This window comes from Haliotis asinina, chromosome 12, assembly GCF_037392515.1.
Source record: "Haliotis asinina isolate JCU_RB_2024 chromosome 12, JCU_Hal_asi_v2, whole genome shotgun sequence".
NCBI classification, from domain to species: Eukaryota; Metazoa; Mollusca; class Gastropoda; order Lepetellida; family Haliotidae; genus Haliotis; species Haliotis asinina.
In genome coordinates this window covers 19,565,881-19,587,551 of record NC_090291.1, presented here as the reverse complement: position 1 = coordinate 19,587,551, position 21,671 = coordinate 19,565,881, and the positions used below count along the sequence as shown (strand labels likewise).

The window sequence follows — 21,671 nt, the reverse complement described above, 5'->3', positions numbered from 1 at the left end:
TCATGCCTTAGACCCGCGTTCGGATCCCCACACGGGTACAATATGTAAAGCCCATTTCTGGTGATTTTGCTTAAATGTTGCTAAAACCAAACTCACTCACTCTTTACAGAAAACTGACTAATACCTTGAGTAAACGCTTCCCACACGGGTACAATATGTAAAGCCCATTTCTGGTGATTTTGCGTAAATGTTGCTAAAACCATACTCACTCACTCATTACACAAAACTGACTAATACCATCAGTAAACGCAAAGTCATTCCCCTTTCAAGTGTCACGTACACAAACACTTCATAGTTTCAATGTTAATTTGCCCCATTAGAGCGGATGATAAGCCAGGATTGAAGGATATTTAACATTTCCTGCATATCATTGCATTAACAAACATTAAGAGTCTTTGCTGCTAAGTCAGATTGATCAAAGACATTTGAAATATCTGGTATTTTAAATGGTAATTTGGTCAGCTTTTACCCGTATCTATTATGCTACAAGTGTGTACGTATGTAGTGAATTGGTGGTATTTTAATTATGAAAAAGATATGTTTACAGTATTTGGTAAATCACAATCCTCACTGATAGATTGAACCGAGACTCAAAAGTAAATTTAAGTTAGGCAAATATGTTAAGAAGGACGTCATGATGGAAAACTTTCTCCAACCGAGAATTGTACATTAGGACCAACTTGTGGTTCATTGTAAAACATGCTAAACTGATACAAAGACTGGAATAATAAAGAAATATGTTTAGATATAAAACAGAAAAGATTCTAATAAAGTATAAAACCCCGAAACTTTTGTAGAAGAATCAGTGTTCAGTAAAATTTGGGAATGTTTGAAGTATACTGATTTCCCCCACAGACTATACGAACTGGTTCATGGCTTGTTACTTACATTTAACTATCTAGGGAGAGTCATGGTTAATCATACATTTTGTTTAACAGGACATATGACATTTATCTTGGCTTCCTTCTATAAACACTCTAATGAGGTGGAAATGGATCAGAGGCAAAGCTATATACGTCGTTAAATAGACTATTGACTCCGTTGACACCATGGGTCACCTCTGGACACACACAACTGGAAGCAAACATGACTGAATATAAAGTTGAAAGAAGTTGAGTTTCTCTTTATCATAGCAAAATCAAGTCAGCAGCTATGGTTCTGTCTCAAGGGTGTTTGGCAGTTCTTGTTGTGGCTGTTTGTGCTGCAGCACAAACTCCAACAAAATACACCTACCAAGACACCAATTCAGAGTCAAGACGTGGTGCAACTAACCAACAACAGAGTCTTAAGGGACAAAGGTACAAGCATGCATATGGAAACACTCCTGAGAATTCCAACAGACAACCTGCCACTGGCTCTCTTTACAATGATAACATGTATCCCATGAAGAGGCAAGTATCCGTTTCCCAGTCTACTGGGTATAAAAGACATGTAAGCCCTGAATATTACCCCAGGAGACAGATGTATGATGGCCAGGATATTCCTAATCCGAATTATCGACCAAGTTACGGATATCCACAACATTTCCTGTATAGACGACAACCGTTCTGGTATGGCAGGTATGGTGTTCCATACAATGGGTACTTCAGTCCTTACTCTGGTGGTTATGGATATCCAGTTCGACCAACAGCACCGTCATACACACAGGGGAAACCCTCAGGATATATTCCATCGGTAACTTATGGACAAGGCGCACCATATTTTAGGGACGTTCTGTATCTACCCAATAGTAATGATCACAGGAAGTCTCAAAGTCCACTGAGTAACAATGGTGAAGGTAAAGGACAAAGCAGTGCAGAACATAGCAGAACCGGTGGTTCTGGACAAACGGTGGATCCTACTGTCCAAACCAGGCCAAATGGAAATAGTGACAGGAATCCGAAATCTCCCCAATTCGGACGAAACCCGGACCCCGGTCCCAACAGGAATCCACAACCTACCAGTAGTGTTGACTTTGCTGCTCTTTTCGGAAACAACAACGGTAGACACGGATCAGGAGCATCTCAACAGCCTTCAGATATTGATATCAATGCCCTGTTAAAGAGCATAGGGAACAATAGTCTGTTTGCTGGTAGACCCTTGAGACCTACGTCGATGGATCTTGGGTCACTGTATGCACGTGGTGGCGAGATACAAGGATTCCAGGGTAATCCTTCTTCGCCACCTGACAACAGTCAACAGAACCCTGGAGGTGCTCGTGTGATTTATCCAAATGGCGGCCAACAACAAGCTGTTCTTCCAAAACGGCCTGATGTACAGGGCGCGCCTCAAGGGGTACAAGGTAGACAAGTTTATGATCCTTATAGACCGAGTGCTTTACCTGGAGGAGGCAATTCACCAGTACCCAGGCCTGGAGCTAATGATGTTGCTTCTCAGAGATATCCTCAGCGAAATGGTCAACCGGGAAACAATGGCGGTATCATATTAACACAAGAGCAAGTTGCCCAACTTCTTGGTCAGTCTGGAAATGTGCAGGGTTCTCCAGCGAGACCATCAAATCAAATCACAATACCATATTATAGCCCTTCATCAGGGCAACCGTCAGCTCAGCCTCCCACACGTGAAAGACCAAACGTATCAAGGCCTGCCCAGTCTGGAAACACAGGGGGCAATCAAAGGTACCCTGAAGAAAACAGCCAGCGCCCGAATATGAACCAAGGCATTCCCTTGATACCTAGACAGCAGGAAGGCACACTACCATACTATGGTCCGACACCTGGGCAACCTACGAGGATACCAAGTCAGCCAGGAAATAACCGAGTCTATCCTCAGAGTGGTGATCCACGATATCCCCAAGGTGGTGACCAGAGGTATTCTCAGGGAGGTAATCCAAGATATCCCCAGGGCAGAGATCCAAGATACCCTCAGGGAGGTGATCCAAGATATCCCCAGGGCAGTGATCTACGATATCCTCAGGGAAGTGATTCAAGATATCCCCAGGGTAGTAACCAAGGGTATCCTCAGGGAGGGGATCCAAGATATTCCCAGGGCAGTGATCTACGATATCCTCAGGGAAGTGATTCAAGATATCCTCAGGGAGGTGACCAAGGGTATCCTCGGGGAGGTGATCCAAGAAATCCTCAGGGAGGTGATCTAAGAAATCCCCAGGGCAGTGATCCAAGATATCCTCAGGGTGGTGACCAAGGGTATCCTCAGGGAGGTGATCCAAGAAATCCTCAGGGAGGTGATCCAAGAAATCCTCAGGCAGGTGATCTAAGAAATCCCCAGAGCAGTGATCCAAGATATCCTCAGGGTGGTGACCAAGGGTATCCTCAGGGAGGTGATCCAAGAAATCCTCAGGGAGGTGATCCAAGAAATCCTCAGGCAGGCGATCCAAGAAATCCTCAGGGCAGTGGCCAAGATATTGAAGGTATAGCCCTGACTCCTGAGCAAATTCAGAATCTGTTTGGACAAGCTGTGCCAGGAAATCCACGTCAGGGTGACAACAATGGTGCATTCCAGAATGAAAATCCTCGCTTGACACCTGGAAGGCAACCTACAGGCAAGAACTCTGGTCTCCCGAGCACTTCAGACGGAGGCAGGACCCAGGGTTAATACCATTTGAAAGTAGACAAAAGAACATATACATTTTAACCAGGAAGGTTTGCTGTGCACAAATGCATTTATATCAGATTCAAGTTACTCTGTGTGTCTGAAGGTGGGTCTGGTATGTCTGAGCAAAACATTGTGTTCATTGATTAAAAATTGTCTGCTTCCAAGCATAAGACTGACATTCCAAGAATGATAATGACAGGTTTGATGGCGAGAATAATGTGCAGCTACTTCTCCAAACCAACATATATTAGATCATATGAGCCTCTAAGGTACAGTAGATACTGAAACTATTAATCGGAAAAGAATGTCTTTATACCGGATAGTCAACGGACTGTATCTTGAAATAAATAATATCATAAAAGATTTTACAGTAGCAGCTTCGTTACATGTTTCAATGTATGTGTGTTATGATTAATAAATATATATTGCATTCACTACTCTGCGATATATCAGTAACGTCATGCCTGCTTGTATCAGTAAGTGAGTAAAGATGGCTTTATGCCGCTTGTGGCAATGTTCTAACAATGTTCTAGCAATATCGAGGCTCGGGACACATGGAATTGGCATCATACATTATACCCATGTGGAGTGAGTGCTAGAGTGAGTTTAGTTTTACGCCGCACTCAGCAATATTCCAGCCTGTAAATAATCGAGTCTGCACCAGACAATCCAGTGATCAACAACATGAGCATCGATGTGCGCAATTGGGGTACCCGTGTGGAGATCGAACCCGGGTCTTCTGCTTGACAGTCGGACACTTTAAGTACTATTATCTTGTATCAAATGATTTGATCTGACTATTTGACGTTCTGCTAACAGCGAAACTTGATCTCACACTCTCTTGTAACACCTGTTGGCTAGAAATTACCTATGCCAAACAGAGGCGGACACCTAATGATTGATTAGGGTTGCTCGTTTAACTGATAGTGTGACATCGATCTAGATACTGTTAGCAAGAGATCCATGCCGTCCTTTTACTGGATTGGAACATTTTAAGCATATTTTGTTTTCATGTGATCACTACTGACTAAAACTGCACGTAACATTTGACAAAGGAACTCCGGGACAATAATTCATAAGTGAGTTTGGAACATTGTAACAATAACATCTTTAAGTCATTTGATCCAAGAGTAAGTGTGAAAGATAATCCATGTTTATATTTCCCAGTCATTATTTCATCACAGTAAACACCACACAAATCCACTTTTACTGATTAATTTTTCATAGAAAACAATTTAAAATGTTGAAATTCAGTGACAATTCAGCCTATTTCGATTTTTCAAATGTAAGAAAAAATATTTCCTGTCTATACTATTTAAGTATAATTAACTTGAGAGGTTTTGGATTCCAGAAAGTCTTTGAAAGCGTTTAATTTAATAAAATATGTTTATTTATGTAACTCGTGGTCACACAATAATCTTCTTCGTTTACGGACACCATGACAGTTATGCTACAAATGACAACTTACGATATTGAATCTTGACTTCATGCTCAAGGCCATATTGAAATATATCAATCGTCGTAAAACCCACTTTTTAATATGGCGTTTTAATAACACAGAAGCAAAACTGAAAGAAAATGATTGTGGTTCTTGTTGGTTTGTGGTTACTCAGAGGCAGAATTTTCGAAGACATAGTGACAAAATCCCTGTCGGGAGCCCAATTGAAGACATACCTGATCTCCTCTGGGACATGGGGAGGTGTCAGGTAGGAGGCATCTTCATATCATACAAGAGCTGAAGGATGGACCATCTTAAATGAGATCACGCACATAGTCGTATCATATCCATCATACGGCATATTGCATATTGTAAAGCTAATCTTAAGTTGTGATTGTCCTAATCGAGTCAGTTCTGACGTGAGTTTTATTGTAACATCGTTTCCAGTTCATCGTCGTCCACTTTGAGATAAATGATCTCACGTACCTGCTTCAGACACCGAGATACGTTTTGGACGACTTCTTCAAACCGCTTGACATAATAAACAAACAGAACTCACGGTATACTATGACGTTTTATGCATCTTACTTAAAAATGTGGAACATGCGGAAACGTACGGCGGCGTATTAGGGCCACGGTGAAAAATATTTTTGGTGTCACAATCTCCTACGTAGGACTTACTATCTCCTACGTAGGACTTAATATCTCCTACGTAGGTGATAATATCTCCTACGTAGGTGATAATAAGTCCTACGTAGGAGATACTATGTGTGCTATTTCTGCTGTAGCACTCGCTGTCATCAAAACAAATATGCAAGAGAAGTAAGGGTCATTTTTATACGGACTCGAAAAGAATCAGTTCATTACAAGGGATATCATGGTCATTTTCAATTGGCAAATTTTGAAAAAAGTAAACGTGTGAAGTAATCGAATGTGTTCATAATATTATTTAATTCAATACAAGTTATATTAAGATACACAATTACAAAGTAATTATCTTCATGAACAAATGTCTGTAGTTTGATTCAAATTAACTGGCTACACATGCACTGGCTACATTAGATAGGTGGTTGTCAGTCATCTGATCACGTGCACTGGCTACATTAGATAGGTGGTTGTCAGTCATCTGATCACGGGCACCGGCTACATTACATAGGTGGTTGTCAGTCATCTGATCACGTGCACTGGCTACATTAGATAGGTGGTTGTCAGTCATCTGATTACGTGCACTGGCTACATTAGATAGGTGGTTGTCAGTCATCTGATCACGGGCACTGGCTACATTAGATAGGTGGTTGTCAGTCATCTGATCACGGGCACCGGCTACATTAGATAGGTGGTTGTCAGTCATCTGATCACGTGCACTGGCTACATTAGATAGGTGGTTGTCAGTCATCTGATCACGTGCACTGGCTACATTAGATAGGTGGTTGTCAGTCATCTGATCACGTGCACTGGCTACATTAGATAGGTGGTTGTCAGTCATCTGATCACGTGCACTGGCTACATTAGATAGGTGGTTGTCAGTCATCTGATCACGTGCACTGGCTACATTAGATAGGTGGTTGTCAGTCATCTGATCACGTGCACTGGCTACATTAGATAGGTGGTTGTCAGTCATCTGATCACGTGCACTGACTACATTAGATAGGTGGTTGTCAGTCATCTGATCACGGGCACTGGCTACATTAGATAGGTGGTTGTCAGTCATCTGATCACGTGCACTGGCTACATTACATAGGTGGTTGTCAGTCATCTGATCACGTGCACTGGCTACATTACATAGGTGGTTGTCAGTCATCTGATCACGTGCACTGGCTACATTAGATAGGTGGTTGTCAGTCATCTGATCACGTGCACTGGCTACATTACATAGGTGGTTGTCAGTCATCTGATCACGGGCACCGGCTACATTAGATAGGTGGTTGTCAGTCATCTGATCACGTGCACTGGCTACATTACATAGGTGGTTGTCAGTCATCTGATCACGTGCACTGGCTACATTAGATAGGTGGTTGTCAGTCATCTGATCACGTGCACTGGCTACATTAGATAGGTGGTTGTCAGTCATCTGATCACGTGCACTGGCTACATTAGATAGGTGGTTGTCAGTCATCTGATCACGTGCACTGGCTACATTAGATAGGTGGTTGTCAGTCATCTGATCACGTGCACTGGCTACATTACATAGGTGGTTGTCAGTCATCTGATCACGTGCACTGGCTACATTAGATAGGTGGTTGTCAGTCATCTGATCACGTGCACTGGCTACATTAGATAGGTGGTTGTCAGTCATCTGATCACGTGCACTGGCTACATTAGATAGGTGGTTGTCAGTCATCTGATCACGTGCACTGGCTACATTAGATAGGTGGTTGTCAGTCATCTGATCACGTGCACTGGCTACATTAGATAGGTGGTTGTCAGTCATCTGATCACGTGCACTGGCTACATTAGATAGGTGGTTGTCAGTCATCTGATCACGTGCACTGGCTACATTAGATAGGTGGTTGTCAGTCATCTGATCACGTGCACTGGCTACATTACATAGGTGGTTGTCAGTCATCTGATCACGTGCACTGGCTACATTACATAGGTGGTTGTCAGTCATCTGATCACGTGCACTGGCTACATTACATAGGTGGTTGTCAGTCATCTGATCACGGGCACCGGCTACATTACATAGGTGGTTGTCAGTCATCTGATCACGTGCACTGGCTACATTAGATAGGTGGTTGTCAGTCATCTGATCACGTGCACTGGCTACATTACATAGGTGGTTGTCAGTCATCTGATCACGGGCACTGACTACATTAGATAGGTGGTTGTCAGTCATCTGATCACGGGCACCGGCTACATTACATAGGTGGTTGTCAGTCATCTGATCACGTGCACTGGCTACATTACATAGGTGGTTGTCAGTCATCTGATCACGTGCACTGGCTACATTACATAGGTGGTTGTCAGTCATCTGATCACGTGCACTGGCTACATTAGATAGGTGGTTGTCAGTCATCTGATCACGTGCACTGGCTACATTACATAGGTGGTTGTCAGTCATCTGATCACGGGCACCGGCTACATTACATAGGTGGTTGTCAGTCATCTGATCACGTGCACTGGCTACATTACATAGGTGGTTGTCAGTCATCTGATCACGTGCACTGGCTACATTAGATAGGTGGTTGTCAGTCATCTGATCACGTGCACTGGCTACATTAGATAGGTGGTTGTCAGTCATCTGATCACGTGCACTGGCTACATTAGATAGGTGGTTGTCAGTCATCTGATCACGTGCACTGGCTACATTAGATAGGTGGTTGTCAGTCATCTGATCACGTGCACTGACTACATTAGATAGGTGGTTGTCAGTCATCTGATCACGGGCACTGGCTACATTAGATAGGTGGTTGTCAGTCATCTGATCACGTGCACTGGCTACATTACATAGGTGGTTGTCAGTCATCTGATCACGTGCACTGGCTACATTAGATAGGTGGTTGTCAGTCATCTGATCACGTGCACTGGCTACATTAGATAGGTGGTTGTCAGTCATCTGATCACGTGCACTGGCTACATTACATAGGTGGTTGTCAGTCATCTGATCACGGGCACCGGCTACATTAGATAGGTGGTTGTCAGTCATCTGATCACGTGCACTGGCTACATTACATAGGTGGTTGTCAGTCATCTGATCACGTGCACTGGCTACATTAGATAGGTGGTTGTCAGTCATCTGATCACGTGCACTGGCTACATTAGATAGGTGGTTGTCAGTCATCTGATCACGTGCACTGGCTACATTAGATAGGTGGTTGTCAGTCATCTGATCACGTGCACTGGCTACATTAGATAGGTGGTTGTCAGTCATCTGATCACGTGCACTGGCTACATTAGATAGGTGGTTGTCAGTCATCTGATCACGTGCACTGGCTACATTAGATAGGTGGTTGTCAGTCATCTGATCACGTGCACTGGCTACATTAGATAGGTGGTTGTCAGTCATCTGATCACGTGCACTGGCTACATTAGATAGGTGGTTGTCAGTCATCTGATCACGTGCACTGGCTACATTAGATAGGTGGTTGTCAGTCATCTGATCACGTGCACTGGCTACATTAGATAGGTGGTTGTCAGTCATCTGATCACGTGCACTGGCTACATTAGATAGGTGGTTGTCAGTCATCTGATCACGTGCACCGGCTACATTACATAGGTGGTTGTCAGTCATCTGATCACGTGCACTGGCTACATTACATAGGTGGTTGTCAGTCATCTGATCACGTGCACTGGCTACATTACATAGGTGGTTGTCAGTCATCTGATCACGGGCACCGGCTACATTACATAGGTGGTTGTCAGTCATCTGATCACGTGCACTGGCTACATTAGATAGGTGGTTGTCAGTCATCTGATCACGTGCACTGGCTACATTACATAGGTGGTTGTCAGTCATCTGATCACGGGCACTGGCTACATTAGATAGGTGGTTGTCAGTCATCTGATCACGGGCACCGGCTACATTACATAGGTGGTTGTCAGTCATCTGATCACGTGCACTGGCTACATTAGATAGGTGGTTGTCAGTCATCTGATCACGTGCACTGGCTACATTAGATAGGTGGTTGTCAGTCATCTGATCAGTTGCTTGTGATAAGCTGCATAAAGATTGTAAACATATCCACTATGGCGTTTTTGTGCTCTTTCTAATATACATTACAGGGAAATAATTGAAAACGTTCTCACCACCTCACAGTAGTATGTCAAAAAGTGTACTTTTACTCCCATATTCCAGTATGTAGGTGTGCTTGAACAGAACAAGTAAAGAATGTGATTACACGATGCCATTAAGAAAGTGGTCAAATGCAATATAAGTCATACTTGGGATTTCACTTTCTCATTAAAGTACAAATTCTAGTGCTTTTTTGTTGCTTCCCATCCCGGATTCGAACCCGCACCCTCAGAGTCAGGCACCTAATCCCCAGCACACAAAGTCAGCCGCCTAGCCCACTCAGCCACCTCGACTTACACAAAAATGAAAGTCGAACAACTGGTAGTCTAGACTACGTACTTAGTGTACACCTCTGATAAGTGTGAATTGGCTCCCACGACCGAAAGCTGTGATTACACGATGCCATTTAGAAAGTGGTCAAACTAAAGAATGTCGACACCATTCAGAGAAGTATACCAAAGAGAGTAATTTTACTCACTCATTCCAATATGTAGAAATATGTAGATGTGTTGGAACAGGACAAGTAAAGAATATCAACAGCATTTCACAGAAGTGTACCAAAGAGAGTTAAGTTTACTCCTCATTCCAATATGTAGGCGTAACGAAACAAAACAAGTGTACAGCATTTCACAGAAGTATACCAAAGAGATTCATTTTACTCCCTCATTCCAATATGTAGACATATATAGATGTGTTGGAACAGAACAAGTAAAGGATATCAACAGCATTTCACAGAAGTATACCAAGGAGAGTTACTTTACTCCCCATGCCAATATGTAGGTGTACTGAAACAAAACAAGTAAGGATTGTCTACAGCATTTCACAGAGGTGTGCCGAAGAGAATCAATTTTACTCCTCATTCCAGTATGCAGGTGTGTGAAAACAAGGGAAATGAAGAATATCCACAGCAGTTCACAAGTATATTTCCAATTACTTGGTCTAATGTGCAGGTGTGTGGAAAACATAATGCGTCGTTTTTACTGAATGTGATGTCATTACTTTGTATTACATCATTCTAACGCAGTTGTGCGGAAAGATGGGAAAGGAAATATTTGTCGGCCTCATCCTCCCCTTTCACATTTAGGGGCTACAAAGTGTATTTATATCTCCTCTCTCCGATGTGCCTATACCTGAATACATAACAAGTGAAATGTGTCCAACACAACACAAGCGTGCGCGTGTTGAATTATATCATCTCGGTGTGTGTAGAAAGAAAACAGGTGACAATGTGCAATCCAATTGCCACCACCTGGCTTTGATGGACACCTGATACAGAGTTTTGTCTTTCTTTCAGCTTATTGCAAAATGGTGGAGAATGCTTGCTCACAATTAAGTACTGTATTCACTCGGTGGACTGGGATACTTCTCAGTGAATAAACCAGGTATTTCAATTGCAATAGAAAACGATTGTATTTATTCTTCAACTTTAGGTATAAGGAATTACAGGGGCATCACCCACGATCACGCACATGGTCTGTGACTGTTCTCATCAAAATAGCATGACATACTGGTGACCCATGAATGTGTTTTGTTTCGGTGCAGTGACCATGTCTCTGTTTCTGCGACCACTTGTCTCCATCCTCTGTTCATGAAGTCTTCAATAGTGGCCACTAGACATCAAGTGTAGCTAAAATCTGAGATTTCAGGCAAGACGAGTAATTACGGGTAAATTGTCTTCGTTTATATTTTGGTCAGTGTTACAAGGAGCAAACTGACAGCGTGTGAGAAGAGGCCGCAAGCACAGCAACAGGCAATCCAAGTCAAACACTTGAGTCTAATGATGTTCTAAATCTCGGCATCTGGCGATGCTTTCGGTGTTGAGGACGATGACGCATCATTTGCAGAAACTAGTTTTTCACATGCTGAAGTTTGATTCATGGTAATTAGTTGACCCGAAATGCAAATAGATCTGATCTGGGGATTCAGTTGTCAGTGCAATGTTTTAGGGAAACACGCACATCAAATATTTGAAAAGAACTTTCAAATATATACAGAGAATCACATTTCAAACTTGAATTGAAATGGCTCACAGTGACATCGTAAGAACTGACCTTTGCGAGTTTATCCATCTCATGCCTTTCTAGAGTTCGTGTGACATCGTTAGCTCATCGTGCCCTAGAAGCAGTGTGATATCATTAACAGTTTATCGTGTTCATCTAGACTATATGTGATGTTATTAGCTCTTTATTGTGTCTTTTGAGAATTAGTGTGACATCATTTACTCTTTATCGTGTCCTCCAAGACTTAATGGGACATTATTAGCTCTTTATCTTGTCCTAAAATTGGTGTGATATAATTATCTCTTTATCGTGTCCTCCAAAACTTAATGTGACATTAATGGCTCTTTATCATGTCCTCCAAGAATTAGTGTGACATAATTATCTCTTTATCACGTCCTTCAAGACTCAACGTGACATTATTAGCTTCTCATGGTGTCATTCAAGAATTAGTGTGACATAAATAGTTCTTTATCATGTCCTTACAGAATTAGTGTGATAAAAATAGCTTTTGACCATGTCCTCCTAAATTAGAGTGGCGTCATTATCTCTTTACCTTGACCTTCTAGAATAGAGTGACGTCATTATCTCTTTACCTTGACCTTCAAGATTAGAGTGACGTCATTGTCTCTTCACTTGGACCTTCAGAATTAGTGTGACGTAAATAGCTCCTTCTAGAATTTTACAAATTATCTTGTACCAGAACGGCTATTTCACTTTATTGTGATATTACTAGCTCTTTTTCATGTCTCATTAGGCTTTATGTGATATCCTTATTTCTTTGTCATTTTCTTTTAGGCTTTGTGTGATACCATTAGTTCTTTGTCACGTTCTTTTAGGCCGTATGTGAAATCATTGGCATATTGTCATATACTTGTTTTATCATTAACTCCATAACACATATATTTAGACGCCGTATACTTCCTTATTTAAGGGGGAAAATATAGTATGTCGGGTACAAATTTACACGCAAGCATATTGTAGAGACTGGAAAACAATGCGCAAGGAAGGCTCGAATAGGTACCAATACATAATAATGATTCAGAATTCATTTCTGAGTATTTTAACACAAGCTCTGACAATTTTAACCCGATTATCGTATTCAGTGACCTCTATTATCAATGAATGATCTGGTGAATATACCAACTAATTAATTAGATGATTATTGAATATGTTTGTGTTCAGTCAACTCTGATAACGCAGATGTTTAGTGAATATGGAAACGATATGTATCGGTTATTTCACTGTTCTGTTTATCATAACATAGGCCCATCATTAGTGACTGAGTGTAGTTTTATTCCCACGGCAATGGGCTTCACATGTGAGGAATCGAACCAGTATCTTCGGCGTGACAAGCGAACGCATTAACCACTAGGCTATCACACCACCCTCAGCCTATTATTAGCGCCTGCTTATGTAGACCTTTGATAACGTAGAAATCACATATCTCCTTTAGTGATTATCAAGCTCAAATAAATGAATAATGTTTGGTATCGATAAAGGTTATGTGTTGTTATGTTATAATAATATTTTTAAAGACAGAAGAACCGGTTTTGGGGCTTTCTGAGAGTAAAATCCTGAAGGGCACACATTTACGATGATATCCGGAGGAAGAAAATGTATAACTCTTAACAGAAGGATATTTCCTTCCTTGAATCTGCAAGCTGTTCCTCGCGATAAAAATATCACATATGATGTTGTAATTTATTCAGATCTAGCACCAGTAGAGTGCCATTGTCTCCTATTCACCATTGAACTCAGCATCGGTCTTATTCAAAACTTCGCTTTACCATGAACGCTTCATGGCGATGAACACGTACTTTCATGAGATTTCAGCTTATTAGTGGAGTACCGTTGTCTCTTAGTCACCATTAAATTCAATTATGCGAAACTATTTAATCTAGTTTATGACCCACATGTGTTTTCTTATGCGTCCCTGCGTTGTTCAACTTCATGTCGCATGTAGGTTGGCATTCTGCTTTAATCATAGAAAATGATTTTCCCGTATATTCCATTATATGAACAGCTTATGTTGTGGATGTCGCACGCCAATACTGGTAATGCAATCATATTATCGAACTTATGAAATAAAAAATCTTAAAATTTATAAAGGAGAACTGCTATGAAGTGATGTTCCATGATTTGTTACCCGCAGTATGTATGAAAACAATGGCCGTATTTGTTCACAATCACCCAAATGCTCTGACTTTTATTTCATGACCTGAGGAACAAACGTAAATTTGTCGTCCAAATAAAACGTACATTTCAAACGTTGGTCATATAAGCCTCGTATGATAAGGTTATTTCCTCACATAATTAGGTTGGGAAAATAATGTGCCTTCGTGTAGTGAAAGTAGCCACAACACCTACTACTGGATCTGTAATGCACTGTGTGGGGAATGTGGACGAGACATGCACTAGAATTCGTTAGCGCATCAAGGAATTTGACAGGCTTTGACAACAACCGTTTTCAGGATAATATTCTGTACGGCTTTGTGGCTTATCCGAAAGAAGGTGACCGAGGTTAAACACACAAATCCCGTCAATCAGATTGGCTCGGAGAATGGGGATTTATGACAATTCCCCGACCCGTTGGTGTAAATAAAAGTAGGATATCCGGCTCCCAACAACCGTGATTCATGTCAAACGGCTTCATTGTCTCACTGGTAGTTTTGGGATGACATCAGCAGGAGGACTGACTACTGATTAGATTTCCATTGTACGAAGGATCTTTTACACGTTCTTTCCTAGTAACACTTGCATGAGATTCCCGATATTGACTTTGACTATCTGTCAAGTTCGCAACCGAGAACCACACTTGTGCAAAGACTCGCCTGTCCTGTTTCCTTCTAGCTGTCCTGCAACAATAGACATTTTCAAAAGAAGCTGTTATTTGGTGATGACGCACCTGGTTGTGACGAATATCCGATTGCTGCTGAAAAACACAAGTGACCTTTGAAGATTCAGATCCTTTATAAAGGCAGCCCAACGACTCTGAGTCTGTGACAGGACACAAGAACACCAACATGAACACATTTATCATTTTGACAATTTTGATTACTCTGCCTGCATTCTCGCTGCAACAAAATGGTAAGTTATTAAATATGTATGTAAATGGAGGTTTTAAAAGAGATCATTTTAATTTATAGAGTTCTCGTCATTAACTTTTTTCTGCTTTCGTACTCGGGTAGCAAAGGGTTGTTGGACATACATTGTTCCATATTCAACTCAAGAGGCAAGATACTTTACAACGATGTGGACAAATGTTTATTGACTTAAGTGACAGGATCTGAACATGGTGTCAAGGCAACGATCAACCAACGAGAAAACTTCAAGATGTTCAAATATTCCTCATTACGTGTTCGTTGGGTATAATTTGAAGTTTCTGCAAATGCATGGCAGTGGATACGAGTGTAGGGTTTACTAACAATTGACTCCTTTTCAGGTGTTTATCCGTTTTGTGCCTCATTCTGTCGCCTGATCAGAGGATGCTCAACTATCTACGGCTACTGTAGAAATTCCTATGTGATCTCAGTATCGCGAACATGCGGTTGTCCAGGTGAATATGTCTTGTTTTAGAGCGATAGAGATTACTGCTTAATTTGAAAAGACAATGTTGACGGATTGATTTATTCATTCATCCAAGCATCCATTTATTAATTAATTATTGTTTTAAATATTTGATTTAAGTTTTCTTTGCCTTGAGTTTCTAATGGAGATGGATAGAGCCTTAATAGGTGTATGGATATTTATTCACCAAAGAGTTCTTCTTATAAGTGTGATTAAAATGAAGTTATGATGAATTGACAAATTGTATTTAGTGACAGATAAGGGCATTTCTGTCATCCTTATGATTTCTTTTACCAAAAATAGAATTCTTCTTTAAGTCGATTTTATCAGGCAAGAACGTGTATTCGGACCCTTACCGTTACAGCAGGAAAGCGAATAAAGATGAAATTGAGAACTAAATCCAAACACTATCGTGATGTTGTAGTGATGATATCAGGAAAGGGTCGATTAATTCAAGCAGGTCGTTAATTCTTCGTCTCTTATAGTTGTGATTATTCGTCAAGGGTACAAATTTGATGGCACAATTTGCCATGGCTGACTATGGTGAATAACTTTGGTCACCGACTTGTTTTGGAGATGGATTGCCATTTTATTTACAGTTGGTGGTGGGAATGGCGGTCTCAGCAGAACAACCCCTACTACTACTACAACAACTACGACAACTACGACAACGACGACAACAACCCGGGCGCCTTTTGTCAACAACCGTAAATCATGTTGTTTACTTTATTACGTTTGAAAGTATATATTGATATTAAAGAATATGGTGGAACATCGTTAACGCAAATCTCTGAACTAACAACTCTGTGCACATTGAACGATTACTAGTAATATTTTTTTTAATTGTTCCCTGCATGTTTTCGACATTTCGAAATGTATTCTAACTCCATATATTTCATTGCAGCAAGCTTTTGAATATTTTCTTACTCCTGATAATTTACAGAAAGGAAAATATATGATTACACAATGCCATTTAGATAGTGATCAAATGAATCTGGGATTCGAAAGTGTAAAGTGTAATCCCAAATATGACACATATGACAAAATGACTGAAAAAGTCATCCGGTTTGGACAATGTGCCGATTTGTAAAGCTGTGATATTGTACAAGCCAGAGATTTGACTAATATATTATGCCGGTGTTGATATCTTGCCGGATTGGACAGATGTCGGTTTTGTCAGCTTCTACTGTATGTTAAAAAATACATATTTGCAGAATGCGGCTTAAGTGGAATTGCAAATCCTCAAGCCTTCGTGGATTCTTTGCCCCGCGTTGTGGGTGGCTATGAGGCTGAAGAGACATATTTTCCATACCAAGTATTAGTGATACCTGGACGTAACCGTTGTGGTGGCACCATCGTTGGAAGAGACACCGTCGTCACTGCAGCTCACTGTGTAAAGTGAGTAATGTTCTAAAATATCGGGTTCATAAAGTGTCATGCTATAGAGAAAGTGGTCCTGTTGTTGACATACAGCTCCAGACAGACAGATGACAAAACATGCTGGGCAATCAACTACTTTAGTTTAACAATGGTAACGTTTCCATTATTGGAATATTTGTCCCGTATTCGTGTTGTTTGAGTGGCATTTTGGAAGTTGGTGGTATAGAGATGGCAACACTTTATGGATGGATCCATTGGTTGAAAACATTATAAGAATCCATACCGAAGCGACGTCATTTGAAAAATAGAGAAAGTTGATCATCCATCAAGTTTTGATATGTCTATACCATCTGCTTCTGAAATATCACTCAAACGTATCCAGACAGGAAGAAATCAAATGTATTCGCTAATAACATTATGGCGGATCAATAACTTATTTATTATGCAAGACAAAAACAAATGTTCCCTAAAATCAAATATCCACTTTTCGTTTGTTCTCAGCATCATTTATTATGAAAGGAGCGATGGAACATGATGGTCAAACATCATTTTCATGTATATCAACCAATCCGATCATTTTTGTAAGGATTCCAAAAAGCGCCGGATTTGTTTCGTGTAAATAAAACATACCGATCTACCCGTTTCAGCTCTCGTCAAAATTTTCCTCGCTCTGTGCAAGTAGGCCATGGATCTGTTGACTCCAATTTCTTAGAATACATTACTGCTTCAAGGATAATAGTGCACCCTGACTACAACAGATACTCAGGTAATTTCTGTCGATACTCATGGAAACGAAGATGGGAAAACGTTAAAGTACAAGTGTTTATTTATTCTCAGATTTTGCACCCACAGTGCGACATAAAGCATAACAAGAAATCCGGAAAAGAGTATCAGAAAACATGCGCTTTCGTGCGTTCCTTTGTTCGTATCCGACCCGTAAACATCCGAGGTAAAATAGGTCTTCAGCAACCTATGCTTGCCATGAAAGGCGACTATGCTTGTCGTATCATGCGACTAAGGGATCGCTTGGTTAGGCTCGCTGACTTGGTTGACACATGTCATCGGTTGCCAGTTGTGCAGATCATGCTGTTGATCACTGGATTGTCTGATCCAGACTCGATTATTTACAGACCGCCACCATATAGCTGGAATATTGCTGAGTGCATTATTATGTATGATTCCTCCTTTCATATATGTCTGCACAATGCTTTTCAGACCCAGATATTGCAATAATCAAGTTATCGGAGCCAATCATCTACACAGACTATAGTCGTCCTGCCTGTCTTCCTCGGGACAATCAGGAAGTCGTCACAGACAGGCTAGCTGTTGTCACCGGGTGGGGAGTTCTTCAAGGTGTGTACTTTCACTGACCACGATTGTCATTTATAGGAGAAGAGGATAGGGTACAACATTAGACACGTACGCTTTAAGTCGTTGAAATACCACATTATCTGAACATTAAAGTCTTTGGATGGTTTGTAAACCTAATTTTAGTACACGACTCTCGCCTTTGAAATGTAAAATGTGAATAACAGTTAAAGCTATAGTGGTATTCAATGAAATCCCATAAAATGGTATTTGATGGCATTAGCTAAATTTAATCCTTTGTTCTTGAATTCGAACTTTCAGGAAACCAGAAATAGTTAATATCAGTTTATAAATCTTTTTATTATGAAATGTCTCAGTTTCACACTAGAATCACATTAGACAAACGGACCTTCACCCCGGCAGTGAATGATAGTTCCTTCAGCATTGTTATGGTCTACTTTAGGCAACGAGGATACTTCCTCCTTCAGGAAGGGTTAAAAAATCCCATCGCCCGACGCCCGGGACCAGTCAGTTTTCATTTCGGTCTTTCCAATATTGTCAGTGGGCTAATAGATAATTTTCGCTTCCAGTTTCAACCTGCAGATATAGTTGGATTTCATTTCATATCTGTTCTAAATGTAGCTATTACATTTCGCAATAATAATAAATTAGAGTTATCTTTCTTTGCAATTTATCTCTTCTCGATAAATAATCCAGAAAACACTAACATCCAATAGATGTTGATCTAGTCTCTCATAATTACATCATCATGATTTTGTCATAAAATCAGGGCAACTGGAAAATTAGTCAGGACAAGATATTATCTTATGTCAAGTGGCTTTAAAAGAAGATTTTGAACCCCTGATTTTCAGGTGACAATCAAATTTTGTGCATGGGAACATATATAAACATACAATGGCTGAATGGCCTTTTTGGGAGCATTGCATAAACTTTCTCGAACAAACTATTAGTCACAGGAAGCATATTTTCAGGCTGACCTTAGACAGTGCAGAGAGTAACTCAAACATGCAAGAAACTTCACAAATGTGTTAGCAAACATCAACACAGAGACGGGAGTAACACAAACGTGTTAGCAAACATCAACACAGAGACGGGAGTAACACAAACGTGTTAGCAAACATCAAAACAGAGACGAGAGTAACCAAACGTGTTAGCAAACATCAAAACAGAGACGAGATTAACAAAACGTGTTAGCAAAAATCAAAACAGAGACGAGAGTAACACAAACGTGTTAGCAAACATCAAAACAGAGACGGGAGTAACACAAACGTGTTAGCAAACATCAAAACAGAGACGAGAGTAACCAAACGTGTTAGTAAATATCAAAGCAGAGACGAGAGTAACCCAAATGTGTTAGCAAACATCAAAACAGAGACGAGAGTAACCAAACGTGTTAGCAAACATCAAAACAGAGACGAGAGTAACCCAAACGTGTTAGTAAATATCAAAACAGAGACGAGAGTAACCAAACGTGTTAGTAAATATCAAAGCAGAGACGAGAGTAACCCAAATGTGTTAGCAAACATCAAAACAGAGACGAGAGTAACCAAACGTGTTAGTAAATATCAAAACAGAGACGAGAGTAACCCAAACGTGTTAGCAAACATCAAAACAGAGACGAGAGTAACCCAAACGTGCTACCAAACATCAAAAGAAAGAATGGAACTCAAAGTATTAGCAAACATCAAAACAGAAGGACGCAAGTAACTCAAACGTGTTAGCAAACATCAAAGAGAAAGACGCAAGTGTCTCACACGTTAGTAAACATTAAAACAGAAGGAATGAAGAAAGTAGCTAGTAAGCGTGTTAGTAGACATTACACAGTGAAAATAAAGTACCTGTGACGTGTTAGGCACAAAGTCACTGAAGTGTGTTAGGAAACATTGAGGGAAGAAAGTAACTCACAACAAAGTTCAAGGCAAAGTAAGATTGCGCACAAAACTAGTGTCATGTACGAACCCTTAACGCTGTGGGCAGCATTACGTGTAATTTTACTCGTTCCCACACAAGGTATAATTAAATGTTTCATATGACGATGAGAATCTTTCAATGGCTTGGAGGTGTGCACATTCATCCGAGGCCGATCATGGCCATTGCGTGTGACTTTATATTGCTCATACTTTATAAGTGATTGATTATGGCAGTTTACTGACAGCGCGAGTAAATTCAGATTGTGTGACAGGTAACGATCACCCGAATCGTCATGTTTTAGAGGGGCGGTGGGGTAGCCTAGTGGTTAAAGCGTTCTCTCGTCTCACCGAAGAACTGGGATTTATTCCCGACACCGGTACAAAGTATGAAGACAGTTTCTGGTGTTCCCCACTTTGGTATTGCTGAAATATTGCCCAAATCGGCGTAAAACTAAACTCACTCACTCGTGTTGTAGAGGCTGGAAGCACAATACCCAACATCATGCAGTACATTGGTGTCCCTATCGTCAACGAAACACAGTGCAACAGCTACTACTCAGGAGCCATCCGAGACGGAGAGATCTGTGCCGGCTACGCAGAAGGTGAACGTGACGCATGTCAGGTGTGTAACTCAGTAACTGTAACAGTAACATGTGCGACTTCAGCAGTAAATGCACGAAATATGTAAATATTCTGTGAACATACACATACAAACAAACACACACACACACACACACACACACACACACACACACACACACACAACAAGAAAAAAGTAACAAAGCAACGAAAAAAATTCAACTAACGGGCTTGGGCAGTGACCGATTTGGTTGACCCAACATGTCATCATATCTTATTTGCGTAGAATGACACTCTTGATACTGATCACTGGGTTGTCTGGTTCAGACTCGGTCATTTACCTACCGTGATCTTATAGCTGTAATTTTACCGAGTGCAGCGTTAAGATACACCTGGCACACTGCTGTACAACTAAACTCAGTTACTCACTCACTCATAAATATTCTATGTATATACATAGTAAACAGTAAAAGAAACGCAAGTTTCAGAAAAAAATGAATCTAAAAAAATAAGCGTTCTTGTTCATGTCATCTGTTTAAAAGTAATAGAAAGGGTTGCGTTTCTTTTGCCGTGCAGTATATAATCTTCATATTCACGAGAATATTTGCCTTTCTTTAAGGGTGATTCCGGTGGTGCCCTTGCCATGTCTGGTCCTAATAACAGAACTTGGGAACTTATCGGCGTGGTCTCCAGGGGATCTGGGTGTGCCAGAGCAAACAAACCGGGCATATATGCCGATGTGACAAAATTTGTGTCCTGGATACGGCAGTACCTGTAGTACCTGTGGTACAAACATACAAAATCTGAAGCTGACAGCAACACGTGGAGTGGTTCCATTCCATCTGACTTTTTTATGGATTTAACGCCATCATGAACCCTGTACTATACTGAAGAGCAAAAGAAACGCAAGTTTTCATTGAATGTAAGTTTTTGTTCTCTATTTAAAAACTATACAAACCCCTCCCCACCAAAAAAACCAACCCAACAAGAAACAATACAAAAGAAAGAAAGAAAGAAACACACACAAAAAATGAAATATCTCTCTCTCTCTCTCTCTCTCTCTATACATACATACATACATACATATATATATATATATATATATATATATATATACAGAGTTGCGTTTCTTTTGATGGTCAGTATATTAATGGAACTAATGTCAAACCACCCAAAGGGAC

The 21,671-nt window shown here is 40.7% G+C and overlaps 3 protein-coding genes across 3 annotated transcripts; 2 read left to right on the top strand and 1 right to left on the bottom strand.

Moving 5' to 3' along the window:
* Window positions 1–1,152: 1,152 nt before the first annotated feature.
* Window positions 1,153–3,555, top strand: LOC137257421 (AT-rich interactive domain-containing protein 1A-like). The gene has a single exon (XM_067794755.1). The coding sequence runs from the start codon at window positions 1,153–1,155 to the stop codon at window positions 3,553–3,555; it is 2,403 nt and encodes an 800-aa protein (XP_067650856.1).
* Window positions 3,556–6,023: 2,468 nt separating this feature from the next.
* On the bottom strand, window positions 6,024–9,629 carry LOC137257420 (serine-rich adhesin for platelets-like). The gene has a single exon (XM_067794754.1). It carries the CDS (start codon window positions 9,627–9,629, stop codon window positions 6,024–6,026), a length of 3,606 nt encoding a protein of 1,201 aa, XP_067650855.1.
* A 5,119-nt stretch (window positions 9,630–14,748) lies between these two features.
* LOC137257419 (trypsin-like) lies at window positions 14,749–21,272 on the top strand. Its single transcript, XM_067794753.1, has 7 exons — window positions 14,749–14,812; window positions 15,892–15,999; window positions 16,507–16,690; window positions 17,320–17,438; window positions 17,888–18,025; window positions 20,388–20,533; window positions 21,110–21,272. The coding sequence occupies exons 1-7, from the start codon at window positions 14,749–14,751 to the stop codon at window positions 21,266–21,268; spliced, it is 918 nt and encodes a 305-aa protein (XP_067650854.1). The 3' UTR covers window positions 21,269–21,272.
* Window positions 21,273–21,671: the final 399 nt, after the last annotated feature.